This window comes from Saccopteryx bilineata, chromosome 2, assembly GCF_036850765.1.
Source record: "Saccopteryx bilineata isolate mSacBil1 chromosome 2, mSacBil1_pri_phased_curated, whole genome shotgun sequence".
NCBI classification, from domain to species: Eukaryota; Metazoa; Chordata; class Mammalia; order Chiroptera; family Emballonuridae; genus Saccopteryx; species Saccopteryx bilineata.
The window spans coordinates 98488686-98508236 of NC_089491.1; the positions used below are offsets into that span (position 1 = coordinate 98488686).

Sequence of the window (19551 nt, forward strand, 5' to 3'; positions counted from 1 at the left end):
AGAGACATTGATAAGAGTGTAGTGGTTATGAGGGGAGGGGGGAGAGGGAAAGGGAAAGGGGGAGGGGCAGGGGCACAAAGAAAACTAGATAGAAGGTGACAGAGGACAATCTGACTTTGGGTGATGGGTATGCAACATAATTGAATGACAAGATAACCTGGACATGTTATCTTTGAATATATGTATCCTGATTTATTGATGTCACCCCATTAAAAAAATAAAATTATAATTTAAAAAAAAATAGAAGTATTTGATTTTTTTATTAAAGATTATCAAAAAACCAAAAAAAAACAAAACCCATCTTCTTAAGTTGTCTCTTTTTTCAAACAGAAATCAGTTTGTTTTTTTTTGTTTTTTTTTTTTGTTTGTTTTTTTTTCTTCATTTTTCTGAAGCTGGAAACAGGGAGAGACAGTCAGACAGACTCCCGCATGCGCCCGACCGGGATCCACCCGGCACGCCCACCAGGGGCGGTGCTCTGCCCCCCAGGGGGCGATGCTCTGCCCATCCTGGGCGTCGCCATATTGCGACCAGAGCCACTCTAGCGCCTGAGGCAGAGGCCACAGAGCCATGCCCAGCGCCCGGGCCATCTTTGCTCCAATGGAGCCTTGGCTGCAGGAGGGGAAGGGAGAGACAGAGAGGAAAGCGTGGCGGAGGCGTGGAGAAGCAAATGGGCGCTTCTCCTATGTGCCCTGGCCGGGAATCGAACCCGGGTCCTCCGCACGCTAGGCCGACGCTCTACCGCTGAGCCAACCGGCCAGGGCAGAAATCAGTTTTTTTAAATAAGAAAAAGGTACAAGTTTCTGTGGATGAGGCTGAGAATCCAAGGCTGATATCTAGATTCATAACCTTTGGCAAAGTTCCATAATTATAGGGTCCGTTTATAAGGTGACACGTAGTCAATAAGTCACATGACTGGCTTACAAGTTGCTTACATGAGTGATCACTTTTGGGATACAGTCTGGGAGCACCTCTTGGGTGTCAGTTATCTGCTGCCATACAGGGAATTCATAAACGAGAGAATATATTGGTCACTTAAAGATGCCTGTAAATATTCAGGCAGGCTTGTGGTTCTGATTTTCCAGTCTCAAGTCAAATTGTGTATTTAAATTTTTCTTATCTAAATTTTCACAGAATGGGGCCCTGGCCAGTTGGCTCAGTGGTAGAGCATCTGGGCAGCATGTGGATGTCCTGGGTTTGATTCCTGGTCAGGGCACACAGGAGAGGTGCCCATCTGCTTCTCCACCACTTCTCTATCTCTCTTGCTCTCTCTTCCCCTCCTGCAGCCAAGGCTCAATTAGAGCAAGTCGGCCACTGGCTGGCGCTGAGGATGGCTCCATGGCCTCTGCCTCAGGCGCTAAAATGGCTACAGTTGCAACAGAACAAGGGCCCCAGATGAGCAGAGCATTGCCCCCTACAGGGCTTGCCAGGTGGATCCTGGTCAGGGCACATGCAGGAGTCTGTCTCTGCCTCCCCTCCTCTCACTAAAATTAAAAAAAAAATTTTTTTTCACACAATGATAAATACCATAAACAATAAATAACAGTAATTTCCCAAAGAAAGGTAGAGTTCTTTCTTTGTGTCTTTAATGTCGATTTTCACAAAAATTTCTGGCTTCTCTTTATTATCGACCTAAACTGTCTATACTTTTGCCTTGATTTCAGTGTCATTGCAGTGCTTAGGCAATGAAAAATTTTCTTAGCACTTTAATGGTTAAAAAATACCTTTGGTCAATACTAAGCATTTTTGCTACCCAGGGCATGAAAACAACTGCTCTGAATTCATACAGCTGCTCGTCCAAAATGTGACAAGAAGGATTGTTAAGTTATCTCCTTGCCTATTCACTAGTATTTTCAGGAGATTAACAATGCCAGTATCTATCAGATAACCAAGCAAAACCATTACACACTGCTTTAACACTTTCTCGAAGTTTCTCTCCGTGTGTAACAAAGCTGCAGCTACGTGATCCAGACACTTATACATCCTGCCTGGACAGGAGATTTGGTTTCGGTTACCTCCCGCTTCTTAGTGAAGCTGTAGCACGTCACAGCCTTGCATCACCACACCACGCTGCGGCACTGGGCGCTCTGCCTCCTCTGCATCAGGTTTCTGATGCAGGCTGAGTTGTGTCTTCCAGGTTAACGCGTTCCGAGAGTCACTGCATTTATAGGGCTTTTGTTGAGTATGAATTTTCTGGTGTTTGAGAAGATTAGATCTGATGGTAAAGGCCTTCCCACACTCAGCGCACATGTAAGGTTTCTCCCCGGTGTGAGTTCGCTGGTGCTCATGGAGCTGGGACTTCTTAACGAAGGCTTTCCCACAGTTGCTGCAGTCATAAGGCTTCTCTCCGGTATGGGTTCTTCGGTGTCGATTTAAGTGGGATTTCTGGATGAAGGACTTCCCACATTCAGTACAAACATAGGGCTTCTCTCCTGTGTGAATTCTCTGGTGCATAACCAGCGTTGACTTTCTCGCGAAGGCTTTCCCACATTCACTGCATGCATGTTGTCTCTCTCCGGTGTGAGATTGCTGATGGATATGGAGGCCTGACTTTCGGGTGAAGGCTTTCCCGCAGTCCATACATTTAAAGGGTTTCTCTCCAGTATGAATCTTCTGGTGCGTAAAGAGATTCGACCTGTCAGTGAAAGCCTTTCCACATTCAGCACATCTGTAGGGTCTCTCTCCAGTGTGAATTTGCTGGTGTACGTGGAGCTGTGATTTCTTAGTAAAGGATTTCCCACAGTCTGTGCATTCGTAAGGTTTCTCCCCAGTGTGAATTCTCTCATGAGCGATAAAATGTGACCTGTGGAAAAAGGCCTTCCCACACTCAGTGCAAACGTAGGGTCTTTCCCCGCCATGAATTCTCTGGTGTACACTTAGTGTTGACTTCTGAATGAAGGCCTTCCCACATTCTCCACACTCATAGTGTCTCTCTCCAGTATGGCATTTCTGATGTATTCTGAGCCGTGACTTCCAGGTGAATGATTTTCCACAGTCACTGCATTTATAGGGTTTCTCTCCTGTATGAATTTTTTGGTGCTTTATGAGATTTGACCTGTCAGTAAAGGCCTTCCCGCATTCCGTACAGATATAAGGTCTTTCTCCAGTATGAATTTTCTGGTGTATAATGAGATTTGTTTTGTGGGTGAAGACCTTCCCACATTCTGAGCACATAAAGGGATTCTCACCCGTGTGAATTCGCTGATGCACGTGGAGCTGCGACTTCTTTATAAAGGACTTCTCACAGTCGCTGCATTCATAAGGTTTCTCTCCAGTGTGAATTCTCTCATGTGTAATAAAATGTGACTTCCGGATAAAGGCTTTCCCACACTCAGTGCACACATACGGTTTTTCTCCTGTATGAATTTTCTGATGCATGCTTAGGGTCGATTTCCTTGTGAAGGCTTTTCCACATTCAGTACATTCAAAGTGTTTCTCTTCACTATGATTTTTTTTACGTACCCTGAAGTTTGAAGTCTGAGAGATGTTTCTCCCACATTCACTGTACTTATAGGGTTTTTCTCCAGAATGAATTCCTTGGCATCTGAACAGATCTGACTCCTGAATAAAGGCTTTTCCACATTCAATGCATTTACAGTGATTTCCCTGAGTATGATTTGTCTCACGGTTTGACTTGAGAGAAAAGTCCTTCCCACATTCAGTGCATATATAGGATTTCTCTCCTGTACAAACTTTCTGATTTATAGCACACCAGGAACTCTGAGTGAAGACTGTCTCATATTTGCTGCATTCATTCTGTTTGTCTTCAAGATAAATATGATCATGTGCAAAGAGGTGTGGCTCCTGGGTGAAAATGTTTCCACAATCAGAAAATACACAGAGGTCCTTCCCAGTAAGAATTTCTGGATGTTGGATAAGAGCTTGCTTATGACTCAGAAGTATCTTACATTGAATACACTCACAAGCATTCATTTCTGTGTAAGACTTTATATGAGTAAAAATATTACCACATCTAATAATCTTGTCAAGATTTTCTGTTGCATTGTTTCTATTATATTTGGATAAGCTTACAGAAGGCTTTGAACTCTTTCCAAATGAGTCACAGTTATGTAGCCTTCTTCTTGAAGCAACAGAGGGTGTGTTTACGCACACTATTTTCCTGGGGTCCTTACATTCAGAGTCGCTCTCATGAGCTAGCGCTCCCTGGCTGACGAGAGCGATGGGACTTGAACATCTGTTCTGCTGTTCCCCATCTCTTCTTGTTGGCTCACTATCATGCCATGCTTCTAACATGGAATCAGGGTCATCTCTTGTAAAGGAATGAATTCTCTCAAACTCGGCTAAAGCTTTTTGAGATATTCCCTGTTGTGAAGTTTCAAAACCAATATCCCAATCTGCAAAAGAAAGAAAAAATAAATAAAACATACAAAGAACAGTTAACAGAACATACAAGTAATAAAATATAATGTTGATTCAGAGTGAACACAGAGAAATAAGTTCTATATAAATATAACAAATATATAAAACATACATAAATATACATATAGTGACGTATTTATACATAAGATAATATTTAGTTAACAAAATGAGCATTTATACTACATTTACTGTACAATAAATAATAGCATTTAGATGTGCCAACCATTTGCTGTTGGCATTATTATTGTCCCTGTTTTATAGCCGAGGAACCTGAACCAAGAAGAGTTAAATAATTTGCTCAAACCAAATGTTTAGTAATTGTAGGAGATGAGATTCAGACTGAAGCATGTCAGCTCTGTGTATGTAACAGAACTACAAAGTAAAGTGTCAGGAAAACAAGGGGATAAACATATGGCTTAAAAGAAGTATTTCTGCTTGACCTGTGGTGGCGCAGTGGATAAAGCATCGACCTGGAAATGCTGAGGTCGCCGGTTCAAAACCCTGGGCTTGCCTGGTCAAGGCACATATGGGAGTTGATGCTTCCAGCTCCTCCCCACCTTCTCTCTCTGTCTCTCTCTCCTCTCTCTCCCTCTCTGTCTCTCTCTCTCCCTTTCTCTCTCCTCTCTAAAATGAATAAAATTAAAAAAAAACACAACAGAATTTGCCAAAAAAAAAAAAAGTATTTCTGAGTCAAGATTCTTATTATTCTTGATCTGTACATCCTTGCTAATTTTTCTGCTTTTTTCCCTGTTAACCACTGTTCCCCAAATACAACTTATTTGTCTATAGTAAAACTACTGTAACCTCAGTCATCCTGACTTAGCCATATGCATATAGATGTCCAGGATTTAATTCTTTACCTGTGGTTTGGGGTACAGAGACACATGCATCTAATAGGAAGCATATAATAGAAGAAACTCATCAGAAGCAGAGACTAAAAGCTGTCCATCAAAATCCGTTCCCTTCCTTCAACAATATTAAGCTCAAAGCCAAGCATGTGGCTGCCTCAGAATAGCAGGTCATTTGTCATTATGTGAAGGCAAATAATTCAGTTCTTACCAATTACAGGGAATTAAAATTTATTTGTGTTGTGACAAGGCCAAGATCTTAAGGAACCGGGTATGTCTACCACAACTTTTTTTCCTGCAGGCTCTATTCCAGGCTGGCAGTACCCAAATCTATGCAGCTGGCAATGCCCTGGGCAGAGGGTAGAAAATTACAACCCTCAGGCTAAATCCAGGCCTCTACTCAAAAGACAAGAAAAGATTTTATATTTTTGAATGATTGAAAAAAGACCAAAAGAAAAATAATACTTTATGACACGGAAATTATATGAAAATCAAGTTTGTGTGTCTAGAAAGTTTTTAATGAAACAGTCATGTCCATTCGTTGATGCATTTATCTATATATACTCTGGGGCTGTAACTGCAGAAATGAGTAGTTATAACAGCAATCATATGGCTCACAAAGCTAAAAATATTTACTCTGGGTCTGTTCGCCAGCCCCTGCTCTAGAGGATGGTGGTGCAGTAACTTTCCAGAAACTTTGTCCCTGAGTGGCTGTGGAAAGCAGTTGCCTAGCAGACCTGTACCACTCACACTGGAACTGTCATGTTTCTTAGTGACAAGAGCTTGGCTTTACTCCAATATACCACTGTTGCCCAGAATAAGAATCATTAATATTCCAAATTCTGTAATAGAGTCTCAGTAAATATTTATGTAAAAACTAGATTATACTATCATCTTATTCTACTAAAATTCTTGAATATAGATACAGACTAATCTCATATTTATTTTGTTTCTAAGGCATTTTTATGACTCCAAATGCACTCTTTAACTGTTATATTCCATATTTAATCACAAATATTAATGACATCTAATACATCTAACACTGGCTTTCTTTTATTTTTTTTTAAGATTTTTATTTGTTGATGTTAGAGAAAGGAGAGAGAGAGAGAAAGGGGAGGAGGAGTGGGAAGCATCAACTTGTAGTTGCCTCCAGTATGTGCCTTGGCCGGGCAAGCCCGGGGCTTCGAACTGGTGACCCCAGCATTCTGGGTCAAGTCTTTATCCACTGCACCACCACAGGTTAGGCAACACTGGATTTCTAAATGTAAATTTTGATCTTTTGCAACCTTTTACTTTCTTTAGCTAAGAAACCCATTGCTATGTCTGATATTGTTTACATTACTACCAACAATATTCTATGTAAAAATGTTGTTCCTGTGATAAAAGTTTAATTATATATATAATTCCTCTGTCACAAATAATCCAATTACTCATCCAATAAAATGCAGAGTTAAAATCAGACCAATGACGTGTATATGCAAGCTATCTTTCCACTGGTCTATTTTATTACTAAACCCAAAGATATAGTCTTTTCCTCTTTCCCATTAAGCTTCATATTTTTAATCCTCTGGACAGATTTTGAATCCCTATTCAAAATCTGTTGTTCTTCATGGGTCATTTAGGTTTCTATGCTCTAAAAACTAATCTGAAGTCTCAGCAGAACTCTAGAAAAATTCTCTTTTCCTTTAAAGAAAAAACAAAGATCTGATATTTTGAGCTACTCATACTTAATTGGCACAGATTGTTCTTTTTTCTCTTAATTTTTCTTTTTTTTTTTATTCAGTGAGGGGGGTAGGCAGAGACAGACTCCTGCATGCACCCTGACCAGGATCCACCCAGCAAGCCCACTAAGGGGCGATGCTCTGCCCATCTGGGGTGTTGCTCCGTTGCTCCAAACCAAGCTCTTCTTAGCACCTGAAGCGGAGGCCATGGAGCCATCCTCAGTGCCCGGAGCCAACTCTCTCCAATCAAGCCATGGTTGCGGGAGGGGAAGAAAGAGATAAAGAGACAGGGTAGGGGGAGGGGTGGAGAAACAGATGGGCACTTCTCCTGTGTGCCCTGACTGGGAATTGAACCTGGGACAGCCACACACTGAGCCAACACTCTACCACTGAGCCAACCAGCCAGGCCCGGATTGTTTACTAACAAATGCTGAATACACAAAGCTTAAAACTTTAAACATTACATAAACCCCTCTCAACTAGTAAACATTGCATTCAAAACTATTAATGGAAAGGAACATAGGAAAGCACAGGTAGCCACAGTATTTGCCACTCAGGCAACAGAAAATGTTCACTGGAATAAAAGGGAGCAAAGGCAAGAGACGAGAGGGGCCCAAAGCCGGCATGAGAAGGATCAATGTGCATACTGTAAGCAGAAAGGACACTGGAAGGCTGAGTGCCCCAATAGGGGAAAGAGATCTGGTGCTGAGGAAGCTGGGGTCTGTTTAGGGAAAGGCGGCAACCCTCATGACTGATAGGGCCCTGAGACTGTCGCCGTGGTGACCCACCAATGTTACCCCCAGGAGGCTCGGGTACCACTAATGGTGGGGGGCAAGTCTATAGATTTTTTATTAGACCCAAGGGCTATATACTCAGTAGTCAACACTCCTGTAACAAAGGCATCTAAGCAGGCTGTGACTGTGACTGGGGTTTCAGAAGAAAAGTCAGTTTTTCCTAAAACTGCAGGAATGTGTCATCGCGGACTCCATGTTAAGCCACAAGTTTCTTTACATCCCTGAATGCCTGAAACTGCTGTTAGGATGGGACTTGTTAGCCAAGCTAAGGGCTCAGATAACCTTTGTTTCTGAGGAACAATGGTTACATCTCCAGGTTCTACCGGAGCAGGCCTGGCAGATAACCACAAAGCCTTGGGCAACAAAGGCTGCTCACGGTGGTGAAGAGACCTACCTGGCGGAACTCCGAGAACAGGTAAACTCCTACATTTGCTGCTCCTATATAAATAACCAGCATCTGGCCCACTGGGATGAGCCAAAGGGGCACTGCCAATTGTTGTAGAGCTCAGACCAGGGGTTAGGAAACCACATAGAAAGCAGTATCCCCTGAAGTGGGAAGCTTTAAAAGGAATTAAACCAAGCCTGACCAGGTAGTGGTGCAGTGGATAGAGCATTGTACTGGGATGCAGAGGACCCAGGTTCGAAACTCCAAGGTCACCAGGTTGAGCACAGGGACGCTGGCGTAAGCATGGGATCACTGACATGACCCCATGGTTGCTGGCTTGAGCCCAAAGGTTGCTGGCTTAAAGCTCAAGGTCTCTGACTTGAGCCCAAGGTTGCTGACTTGAGCAAGGGGGGTCACTTGCTCTGCTGTCACCCCCCATCAAGGTACATATGAGAAAGCAATCAATGAACTAAGGAGCCACAATGAAGAATTGATGCTTCTCATTTCTCTCCCTTTCTGTCTGTCCCTATCTGTCCCTCTCTCTGTCTCTCTCTTTTATCTCTGTCACACAGACACGCACACACACACAAAAGGAATTAAACCAATCATTCAGAGCTTCCTAGAATATGGACTAATCAGACCTTGCCAGTCACCTTACAATACCCTGATTTTGCCAAAAAAGAAACCCCAGTCACAGGAGTACTGCTTTGTGTAGGACTTGAGAGCTATTAATGAAATAGTTCAAGATAAACACCCCACAGTCCCGAATCCATATACCCTGATCAACAACATTCCAGGGGACAGCAACTGGTTTTCAGTTCTAGACCTGAAAGATGCCTTCCATTCCAGTGGCAGTGAAATCACAGCCACTTTTTGCTTTTGTCTTTATTTTTTGTTTTTGCTTTCTTTTCCTTCTTTTCCAAGTAAGAGGAGGGAGATAGAAAGATTCCCACACACAGCCCAACTGGATCCACCTGGCAAACCTGTCTGGGCCAATGCTCTGCTCATCTGGGGCCATGCTTGCAACTGAGCTATTTTTAGTGCCTGAGGCAGAGGCTCCATGGAGCTATCCTCAGTGCCCTGGCTGATGTGCTCAAACCAATCAAGCCATGGCTGCAGGAGGGGAAGGGGGGGGTAGAGATAGAGGGAAAGAGAAGTAGGTGGTTGCTTCTCCTGTGTGCCCTGACCAGGAATCAATCCCAGGACTTCCACACGTTGGGCTGACGCTCTACCACTGAGCAACCAGCCAAGGCCTCAAAAGGCCTTTTTATGGTCAATCTAGAAATTCCTTATAAAAATCCCCAAAAAGCAGATTTTAAAAGTGCTTATGTGGTTAAATACTATTCTTGCTGCTCCTATATAAATAACTAGCACAAGTTTATAGAAACTAGACTTACTGTATTTTATAAACAAGTTAGTCTTAATTTGGTTATTATTGGTAAAAATGGGAATGATTTGAGAAAGAATAACTGGTGCAATAAAAACTATAATATACTTTTATGGATATTACATTCTTGTACTGTTCATTGTCTTTTTTTTTTTTTTTTTTTTTTTTGTATTTTTCTAAAGCTGGAAATGGGGAGGCAGACAGACTTCCACATGCGCCCGACCGGGATCCACCCGGCACGCCCACCAGGGGGCGATGCTCTGCCCATCCAGGGCGTTGTTCTGTCAGGACCAGAGCCACTCTAGCGCCTGAGGGCAGAGGCGAAGGAGCCATCCCCAGCGCCCCGCCATCTTTTGCTCCAATGGAGCCTCGGCTGCAGGAGGGGAAGAGAGAGACAGAGAGGAAGGAGAGGGGGAGGGGTGGAGAAGCAGATGGGCGCCTCTTCTGTGTGCCCTGGCCGGGAATCGAACCTGGGAATTCTGCACGCCAGGCCGACACTCTACCACTGAGCCAACTGGCCAGGGCCTGTTCATTGTCTTTTGAGGTTTTCTTTTCTCTTCTTTTTTTAATTTTATACCTATAAACTGGATCTGATTCTAAACTGTTCTAGTTTCCTTAAATATTTGGCTGCAACCCTCCAAACTAGCATTTTCATTTTTCCATCCTTGGACTTGGAATCTTTGAGAACTAAAACTGCCCTTTTCCAAAGCCCTAGAAGCTAACGTTGGACAACTTGATGTAGAGTTCAGAGAAATCACAACAGCTCACTTATGGACAATCATTATGTCTGCTGCAAAAATATCACCAGAGAAATTCAAACTGCCAACCAGAACAATCAGATGGTCACAGCCTGACTCTGCATCTGAAGACGATTCGAGACACACATCTAGAAATCTTCTTGACTGTCTGCCTTCAGAACGCAAAAATTGGGATTATAGCCTGTGTGAAAAATTAACCTTTTCTTTCTTCTTCTTTTACTTGTGTGTGTGTATGTGTGTGAGAAAGAGAGAGAGAGAGAGAGAAAGAAAGAAAGAGAGAGAGATGAGAAGCATCAACTTGTAGTTGCAGCACCTTAGTTGTTCATTGATTGCTTTCTTATATGTACCTTGACCAGAGGGCTACAGCAGAGCGAGTGACCCATTGCTCAAGCCAGTGACCTGCGCTAAAGATGGTGAACCTGCACTCAAACCAGATGAGCCAATGCTCAAGTTGGAGACCGTAGGGTTTCAAATCAGGGGATTCACAGTCCCAGGTAGATACCCTATCCACTGCGCCACCACTGGTCAGGCAACCTTTTCTTTTTCTTTTTCTTTTTCTTTTTCATAGAGATGCCTCTTATTAACTACATAACGGCTTACACCAGGGGTCTCCAAACTTTTTACACAGGGGGCCAGTTCACTATCCCTCAGACCGTTGGAGGGCCGGACTATAAAAAAAACTATGAACAAATCCCTATGCACACTGCACATATCTTATTTTAAAGTAAAAAAACAAAATGGGAACAAATACAATATTGAAAATAAAGAATAAGTAAATTTAAATCAACAAACTGACCAGTATTTCAATGGGAACTATGCTCCTCTCACTGACCACCAATGAAAGAGGTGCCTCTTCTGGAAGTGCGGCAGGGGCCGGATAAATGGCCTCAGGGGGCCGCATGTGGCCCGCGGGCTGTAGTTTGGGAACCCCTGGCTTACACCAATAGCTTAACTTTGGAAGCCCACCTGAATTACTGCCTCCAGAAATAAAACACAACTCTTTAACTGAAGACTGAGACTGATTTAATGAGCTACAGAACAACCTCTAGAACGTAAAACCAACACAAATTCTGGAATGTGAACCTCCAAAGACATTTCAGAGGAGGGTACTGTGGGGGGTCCCGAATGAGTCGCCCTAAGATGCACCTCTGTGGTATGCAGATTGTTTTGAGCTAAAGCCAACTTTAGCCACAAGCTCAGAAGAAACTACTGTCCTCCCCCACTTTAACTGCCTAGAAAAATTGGATTAACCATACTAAGATTTACCCATATTAAGATCTTATCAGCAATAACCTTTTGATACCCCCATATGCAGGGAAAACCTGTATTTACTAAACATATATACTCTTCTTATCATTTTTTAGTGACCCTTTGAAGCCCTAAGGTGCGCTCACCCTTACCTCAGAATGTCTTATGTCCTTCAATCCCCCTTTCTATCACTGAACCTCTCCAGTATGTGGGGTCTCTGAACTTGTCATGTATGCATATAACCATATATAAGTATAGACCAGGGGTTGGGAACCTATGGCTCGCAAGCCAGATGTGGCTCTTTTGATGGCTGCATCTGGCTCACAGACAAATCTCTAATAAAAAATAATAATAACGTTAAAAATATAAAACATTCTCATGTATTACAATCCATTCATTTTCTACTGCTCATGTTCATGTTGCAGGTGGCTAGAGCCAATCACAGCTGTCCTCTGGGACAACACCAAATTTTTATTGGATAATGCATAATGTACACGGGTTGTTATGAGGTCAGGAAGTAAACTTCCCTCCTCTCAATCAAGTAGTCAGCTAGCTAATTGCAGAAACCCTTTTGACGAAGAAGATGGCTAAAAGAAAAAAGATGAGGAGTATTGTACTTTTCAGCAAGAATGGACAGAGGAATTTGCCTTTGTGAAGAGAGCAGGTTCTGCCCTGTGTCTAATATGCAATATAAAGTTGCATTGATGAAACAGTCAAATATAAAGCAGCACTTCAACACACGTCATACTACATTTGCATCAAAATATCCAGCGGGGGACAGCAGGAAGAAAGCATGTCAAGAGCTACTGTGCAGACTGCAAGCTAGCCAGCAGCAACTCCGTGTTTGGACCCAACAAGGTGACTGGAATTCGGCTAGCTTTGCTGGTGCTTTAGCAATTGTGAGAAATGGAAAACCATTCACAGATGGGGAGTATGTCAAAATATTCAAGCTTGATGTTGCCAATGAACTTTCTGAAAACTTTTCAAATAAAGACAAGATAAACGAATAAAAGACATGCCTCCGTCGGCAAGAACTGTTCACGATTGTACCATCATGATGGCAAATCAAATTGAGGCAACACAAGTGAAGGACATAAATGCAGCACCATTCTTTTCTCTCGCTTTGGATGAGTCAACAGACGTAAGCCATTTATCCCAGTTCCGCATGATTGCAAGGTATGCTGTCAGTGACACACTACGTGAGGAAAGTTTTGCTGTTTTGCCTATGAAAGAGACAACACGAGGGGAGGATTTATTCAAGTCTTTCACTGAGTTCGCTAAAGAAAAATATCTACTGATGGATAAACGTATTTTGGTGTGTACTGATGGTGCTCTATGCATAGTGGGGAAAAACAGAGGATTCGTAGCGCTTCTTTGTGAACATGGAAAGAGACCCATTCTATGTTTTCACTGCATCCTATATCAGGAGTCGCTTTGTGCTCAGATGTGTGGCGAACAGCTCGGTGAGGTGATGTCGTTGGTCGTTTGGGTGGTCAGCTTTACTGTTGCCCGAGCTTTAAATGATCGCCAGTTTAAAACACTGCTGGATGAAGGGAATAATTATCCTGGTCTGCTTCTGCACAGCAATGTGTATTGGTTGTCAAGAGGGAAGGTGCTCAGCCGTTTCGCGGCTTGTCTGAGCGAAATTCGGACTTTTTTTTTTTTTTTTTTTTTAATTTTTTATTTTTATTCATTTTAGAGAGGAGAGACAGAGAGAGAGAGGAGAGACAGAGAGAGAGAAGGGGGAGGAGCTGGAAGCATCAACTCCCATATGTGCCTTGACCAGGCAAGCCCAGGGTTTCGAACCGGCGACCTCAGCATTTCCAGGTCGATGCTTTATCCACTGCGCCACCACAGGTCAGGCCGGACTTTTCTTGAAATGAAAAACATCGAGCATCCTGAGTTAGCTAACACTGAGTGGCTCCTGAAGTTCTACTATCTCATAGACATGACTGAATATCTGAACCAGCTCAATGTGAAAATGCAAGGCGTTGGAAATACAGTCTTATCCCTTCAACAAGCAGTGTTTGTATTTGAAAACAAGCTGGAACTCTTTATTGCTGACATTGAAACAGGTTGTTTGGCCCTGGCAGGTTGGCTCAGTGGTAGAGCGTCGGCCTGGCGTGCAGAAGTCCCGGGTTCGATTCCGGCCAGGGCACACAGGAGAGGCACCCATTTGCTTCTCCACCCCTCCCCCTCTCCTTCCTCTCTGTCTCTCTCTTCCCCTCCTGCAGCCGAGGATCCATTGGAGCAAAGATGGCCCCGGCGCTGGGGATGGCTCCTTGGCCTCTGCCCCAGGCGCTAGAGTGGCTCTGGTCACAACAGAGCGATGCCCCAGAGGGGCAGAGCATCGCCCCCTGGTGGGCAGAGCGTCGCCCCCTGGTGGGCATGCCAGGTGGATCCCAGTCGGGCGCATGCGGGAGTCTGTCTGACTGTCTCTCCCCATTTCCAGCTTCAGAAAAATACAAAAAAAAAAAAAAAAAAGAAACAGGTTGTTTACTACACTTAGAAAAACTGGGAGAGTTTAAAGATGCATGCACAGCAAGGGACCCTGCTCAACATCTTGATCTCCAGCAGCTAGCAGGCTTCACATCTAATCTCCTGCAGTCATTCAAAGTGCGCTTTGGAGAATTTCATGAGAGCACACGTCTTTTTAAGTTCATCACCCATCGACAAGAATGTACAGTGGACAGCGCCAACCTGAGTTACATCCCCGATGTCCACATCAGAGATTTTGAGCTATAAGCTGCTGACTTGAAGGCCTCTGACATGTGGGTGAATAAGTCCAAGTCACGAATGAAGATTTGAAAAGACTTGCACGACAGCAAGCAGAGTTGGCGAGCAAACACAAGTGGGGAGAAGTAAAAAAACTTCAACCCATGGACCAGCTGATTGTCAAAACTTGGAACGCACTTCCCGTCACATACCACACACTGCGCGTGAGTATTGCTGTACTGACAGTGTTTGGCTCTACCTATGCATGTGAGCAGTCTTTCTCACATCTAAAGAACATTAAGACCAACCTATGATCACGTTTATTGGATGGAAGTCTCAACACCTGCATGAAGCTTAACCTCACCACGTATCAACCAGACTACAAAACCATCAGCAAGACCATGCAGCACCAGAAGTCGCATTAATGGTAAGAAGTACTTTATATTCATCATATGTTATATAACAGCATAACAATGTTATTAAAAAGAATTCAGAGACTTATTGTACTTTAAAAGTGTTGGTCTTACATAAAATGCACACATTTACTTGTATTTAGTATTAAACATATTGTAAGGCTCTCACAGAATTACATTTTAAAATATGTGGCGTTCATGGCTCTCTCAGCCAAAAAGGTTCCCGACCCCTTGTATAGAATAAATTTAGTTATTTTACTTGCTAGAAATGTTTTTTTAAAGCTTAGTTTTTTTTTTTTTGTTTTTTTTTACAGAGACAGAGAGTCAGAGAGAGGGACAGATAGGGATAGACAGATAGGAATGGAAAGAGATGAGAAGCATCAATCATTAGTTTTTCGTTGAAACACATTAGTTGTTCATTGATTGCTTTCTCATATGTGCCTTGACTGTGGGGCTACAGCAGACCTAGTAACCCCTTGCTCAAGCCAGTGACCCTGGGTCCAAGCTGGTGAGCTTTGCTCAAACCAGATGAGCCTGCACTGAAGCTGGCGACCTCGGGGTCTCGAACCTGGGTCCTCCGCATCCCAGTCTGACGCTCTATCCACTGCGCCACCACCTGGTCAGGCTAGAAATTTTTTTGATGGAGGAAAAAAGAATAAAAATGTTAGAGAAGCCAACCTGTGGTGGCACACTAGATAGAGCATTGACCTGGAATGCTGAGGTTGACAGTTCAAAACCTTTGGCTTGCCCGATCAAGGGACATACAAAAGCAATCAATCAATGAACAACTAAAGTGAAGCAACTATGAGTTTATACTTCTCATTCCCTGTCCCTCTGTCTCTTCTCTCTGCAAAATCAAATAAATTTTAAATATAGGAAAAAAATAATAGAGAAAGGAGAGGAAAAGCAAAAAAAAGACCCTATATCTAGTTATTTTCAGTATAGTCTCTCCTAAAAAAATAAGCAAAGAAGACACTGATATGAAAAGAGGCTTTAAAGTGGGAATAGCAGTTAGATATGCAAGGAACTAACTATATTCATGTAGTTCCAAAATCTTAGAATGTTACAAAAATGCCATATTAATTGCATTGCAATGTTGTCAGCCTCTGATGTTCTGACCGTGACTCAGTCACACTGTCACACACGCTCATGTTTCTGTACTCACCCACACAGCTCGGACTTGAGAGTTTACTATCCAATATGCATGGGTTTTCCTCTTGTTCCATGTTGAAAACGACTCCTGGTTTTGGAACTTGACACCCTATTAACAGGAAATGATAGAAGACTTGGTCTGAAGCCATATGATGAACTATTTCATTTACTTTTTGGAAAACTCACAGGGAACAGAAGCATATTCATAATACCCAGAAGAGATTATTAAAAACACAGGAAAGAACATGGACAAAACTATTACACACTTCACTTCACAGGTCTGACAGATTTAGCAGCCCCACATACCTCAGAAATCCCGCAGATTTCAGAAATTCTACTAAAAATATATACACAATTCAGTACAGCCTTATCCCCACCCGAGCTGTGCTTACCCACTGCAATCAGGTTGAAATAGTTTTCCAGTGTTACATTCCTGTACAGGCTTTTCTGAGCAAGGTCCAGCTGTTGCCACTCCTCCTTGCTGAAGGCTATAGTTACATCCTTGAATGACACTGATCCCTGTAAACACACATTCCCACTCACTGTAAAGAATCAAAATTGCAGAATGGCAACAAAATACTTAGGAACTTACTTTTAATAATTTTTAACATGATACAATATAGCAGGTTTCCAATAAACACCTGTATGAAGGAATAAAATAAATCTTATTTAAAATATTACACCATCCTTTCTGTGGTACTTATAATATTCTGGGTTTTTGTTATTTTGTTTTTACCTATGTGCTGATTATAAAAGAATACTCTGTGAAAATTAATAAGCTGTGTACACCTGATTTGTGCATCCTTTTCTGTGTATACTATACTTCATTAACATTTCATGTAAATATATATACATATATATTTTTATGTATATATATTATTATGTATATGTATATATTATGCCATCCATTTTGCATTCAATAAACAAGTAAGTCAACTCTTTTATTTTTTTTTTAATTTTTTATGCTTCAACATGTCCTTTATTGTTGGTTGGATAAAAATGTGTGCATAGGCCCTGGCCGGTGGCTCAGTGGATAGAGCATTGACCCAGAGTGTGGACGTCCCAGGTTCAATTCTCAATCAGGGGGAGAAGCAACCATCTGCTTCTCTCCTATCCTCTCCCCCTTCTTTCCCTCTTCCTCTCCTGCAGCCAATGGCTCAATTTGTTCAAGGCGGCTCAGTTAGAGTGCATCAGCCTCAGGTGCTAAAAATAGCTTGGTACTCAAGCACCAGCTCCAGATGGGGATGCTGGCAGGAGTCTGCCTCATGATCTCCCCTCCTCTTACCTGTTATTGTTTTCATTTGTACAAATTCAGTCTTTAGGTTTGATTTTCATAAGTGTAGCATAGAGGAAAAGAAACTCGAGGTAAACGGGTACCTAGAAGCTATTTTACTGTTCAAGCACTGCACCTTTGCCTCCGCCTCTGCCTCTGCCTCCAGGTAAGCAGTCTCAACTCTTTCTTTTAAAATGTTGTTAGCCTGACCTGTGGTGGCGCAGTGGATAAAGAGTCGATCTGAAAATGCCGAGGTTGCCGGTTCGAAACCCTGGGCTTGCCTGGTCAAGGCACATATGGGAGTTGATGCTTCCAGCTCCTCCCCCCCTTCTCTCTCTCTGTCTCTCCCTCTCCTCTCTAAAATGAATAAATAAATAAAAATTAAAAATTAAAAAAATAATAATAAAAAGTTGACTAAGGCCCTGGCCAGTTGACTCAGTGGTAGAACGTTGGCCCAGTATGTGGATGTCCTGGGTTTGATTCTGGTCAGGGCACACAGGACAAACAACATTTGCTTCTCCACACCTTTACCTTTTCTCTCTCTCTTTCTCTCTCGCTTCCCCTCCCACAGCCATGGCTTGACTGGTTTGAGCACATCAGCCCCCAGTGCTAAGGATGGCTTCGTCGAGCCTCCAGCTTGGGTGCTAAAAATAGCTCAGTTGCAAGCATGGCCCCAGATGGGCAGAGCATCAGCCCCAGATAGGGGTTGCCAGGTATGTCCCACTTGGGGAGCATGTGAAAGTCTGTCTCTCTATGTCCCCTCCTCTCACTTGGAAAATAAAAAGAAAAAAGAATGAAAGAAAGCCACTATGAGCAGGTCAAAGATCCAAGAGAAGTTTCTTTAAAGAACAGAAACAGTCTATATCCTGAAGCCAAACTGCCTGTGTTTTGCTCCAAACCTCACATTTACTAGCGGTGAGTACTTGGGCAAGTTACTTAACCTCTGTGTTAATCTGTTTCCTCCTCTGTAAAATAAGAATAATGGTTATAGATACCTCATAGGGGTTGTGATTATATTAGTTAATAAAAAGAAAAAGTAATTATAGTGCCTATCATATAGAAAGCACAATATTAGCTTTTGTCGTTACCATTACTGTTATTATCTATTATGTTTTAACATACTGAGAAGATATTTATATACTTGGGAAGAATATGGATTTGAATTAGTGATATATAGATGTAGATAATATAGATATACAAAATGAAAGTTTATTAAACCAAACAATTGTTAATTCCAGGTAAAACAAAAAGCAGTTCACAAAAGGTAAAGTAAATGGTTCAGCTTTTAATATAACTAAATTAACCACAATAATAAATAAAACCTATTAATTTACCCCAAATTATAATATACCTATAATAGTAGGAGAGGACATAAGAAATGTGTGAGTGATTGTTGAGGGCCTAAGTGTCTGAAATAGAGTTTAATAGATACTACCTAAAACTGAAAGTCAAAATGTACCAATATAAATGTTATTTAGACATATGAAAGTAAATACTCAAGAATTAGTTTAATTGAGATCACAGTGATTACCTTTGAGAAACTGGGATTTGAGGGGTAAGAGAGCAGACAGCTGTCTTTTCTATGAAGCTTCAAAAGAACTATTTGAGTAAAAATACATATAACTTTCCTAGCATTCAAAATATTTACTTTTAAAAGTTAAAATGCAAAGCACAAAGACGTATATATAATATTTTAAAAGTCTGTTTCATTGATTTTGGAGAGAGAGGTAGAGAAAGGAACACTGATCTGCTCCTGTATGTGCCCCGACTGGGGATTGAACTGGCCACCTCTGTGTTTCAAGATGATGCCCTAACCAACTAAGCTATCCAGCCAGGGTAGGGTAAATATATATATATATATATATTTTTTTTTTTTTTTTTTTTTTTTTTTTTAACAGAGAGAGGGACAGGTAGGGACAGACAGACAGGAAGGGAGAGAGATGAGAAGCATCACTTCTTTGTTGTGGCTACTTAGTTCTTCATTGATTGCTTTCTCATATGTGCCTTGACTAAGGGGCTACAGCAGGATGAGTGACCTCTTGCTCAAGCTAGTAACCTTGGACTCAACCCAGTGACCTTTGGGCTCAAGGCAGCAACCATGGAGTCATGTCTATGATCCTACACTCAAGCCAGTGACCTTGCACTCAAGCTGCTGAGCCCGTGCTCACCTGGATGAACCCGCACTCAAGCCAGTGACTTTGGGGTTTCAAACATGGGTCCTTCGTGTCCCAGTCCGACGCTCCATCCACTGTGCCACTACCTGGTCAGGCTTAAAGAAATATATAAGACTATGGATACATATATATTTTTTTGTATTTTTCTTTAGTGAGAAGCAGGGAGGCAGAGAGACAGACTCCCACATGTCCACGACGTGGATCCACCCGGCATGCCCACTAAGGGGCGATGCTCTGCCCATCTGGGGTGTCACTCCACTGCAACCGGAGCCATTCCAGCACCTGAGGTGGAGGCCATGGAGACA

General features: G+C 42.4%; 1 protein-coding gene across 5 annotated transcripts in view; it reads right to left on the reverse strand.

Annotated features, from left to right (window-relative positions):
* The window catches only part of ZNF484 (zinc finger protein 484), a 77520-nt gene that overhangs the window by 41030 nt on the left and 16939 nt on the right, over positions 1 to 19551 (reverse strand). For 3 of the 5 annotated variants that reach the window (XM_066257448.1, XM_066257445.1, XM_066257446.1), the window contains exons 3-5: positions 16192 to 16318; positions 15813 to 15908; positions 2014 to 4353 (exon numbers count right to left, since the gene is read on the reverse strand). In XM_066257448.1, coding sequence (XP_066113545.1) covers positions 2024 to 4353; positions 15813 to 15908; positions 16192 to 16318 — 2553 coding nt within the window. In that variant the 3' untranslated portion in view covers positions 2014 to 2023. Of the gene's footprint in view, positions 1 to 794; positions 4354 to 15812; positions 15909 to 16191; positions 16319 to 19551 lie in introns of those variants that run through there. The other 2 variants (XM_066257449.1, XM_066257444.1) reach the window with 1 other exon arrangement.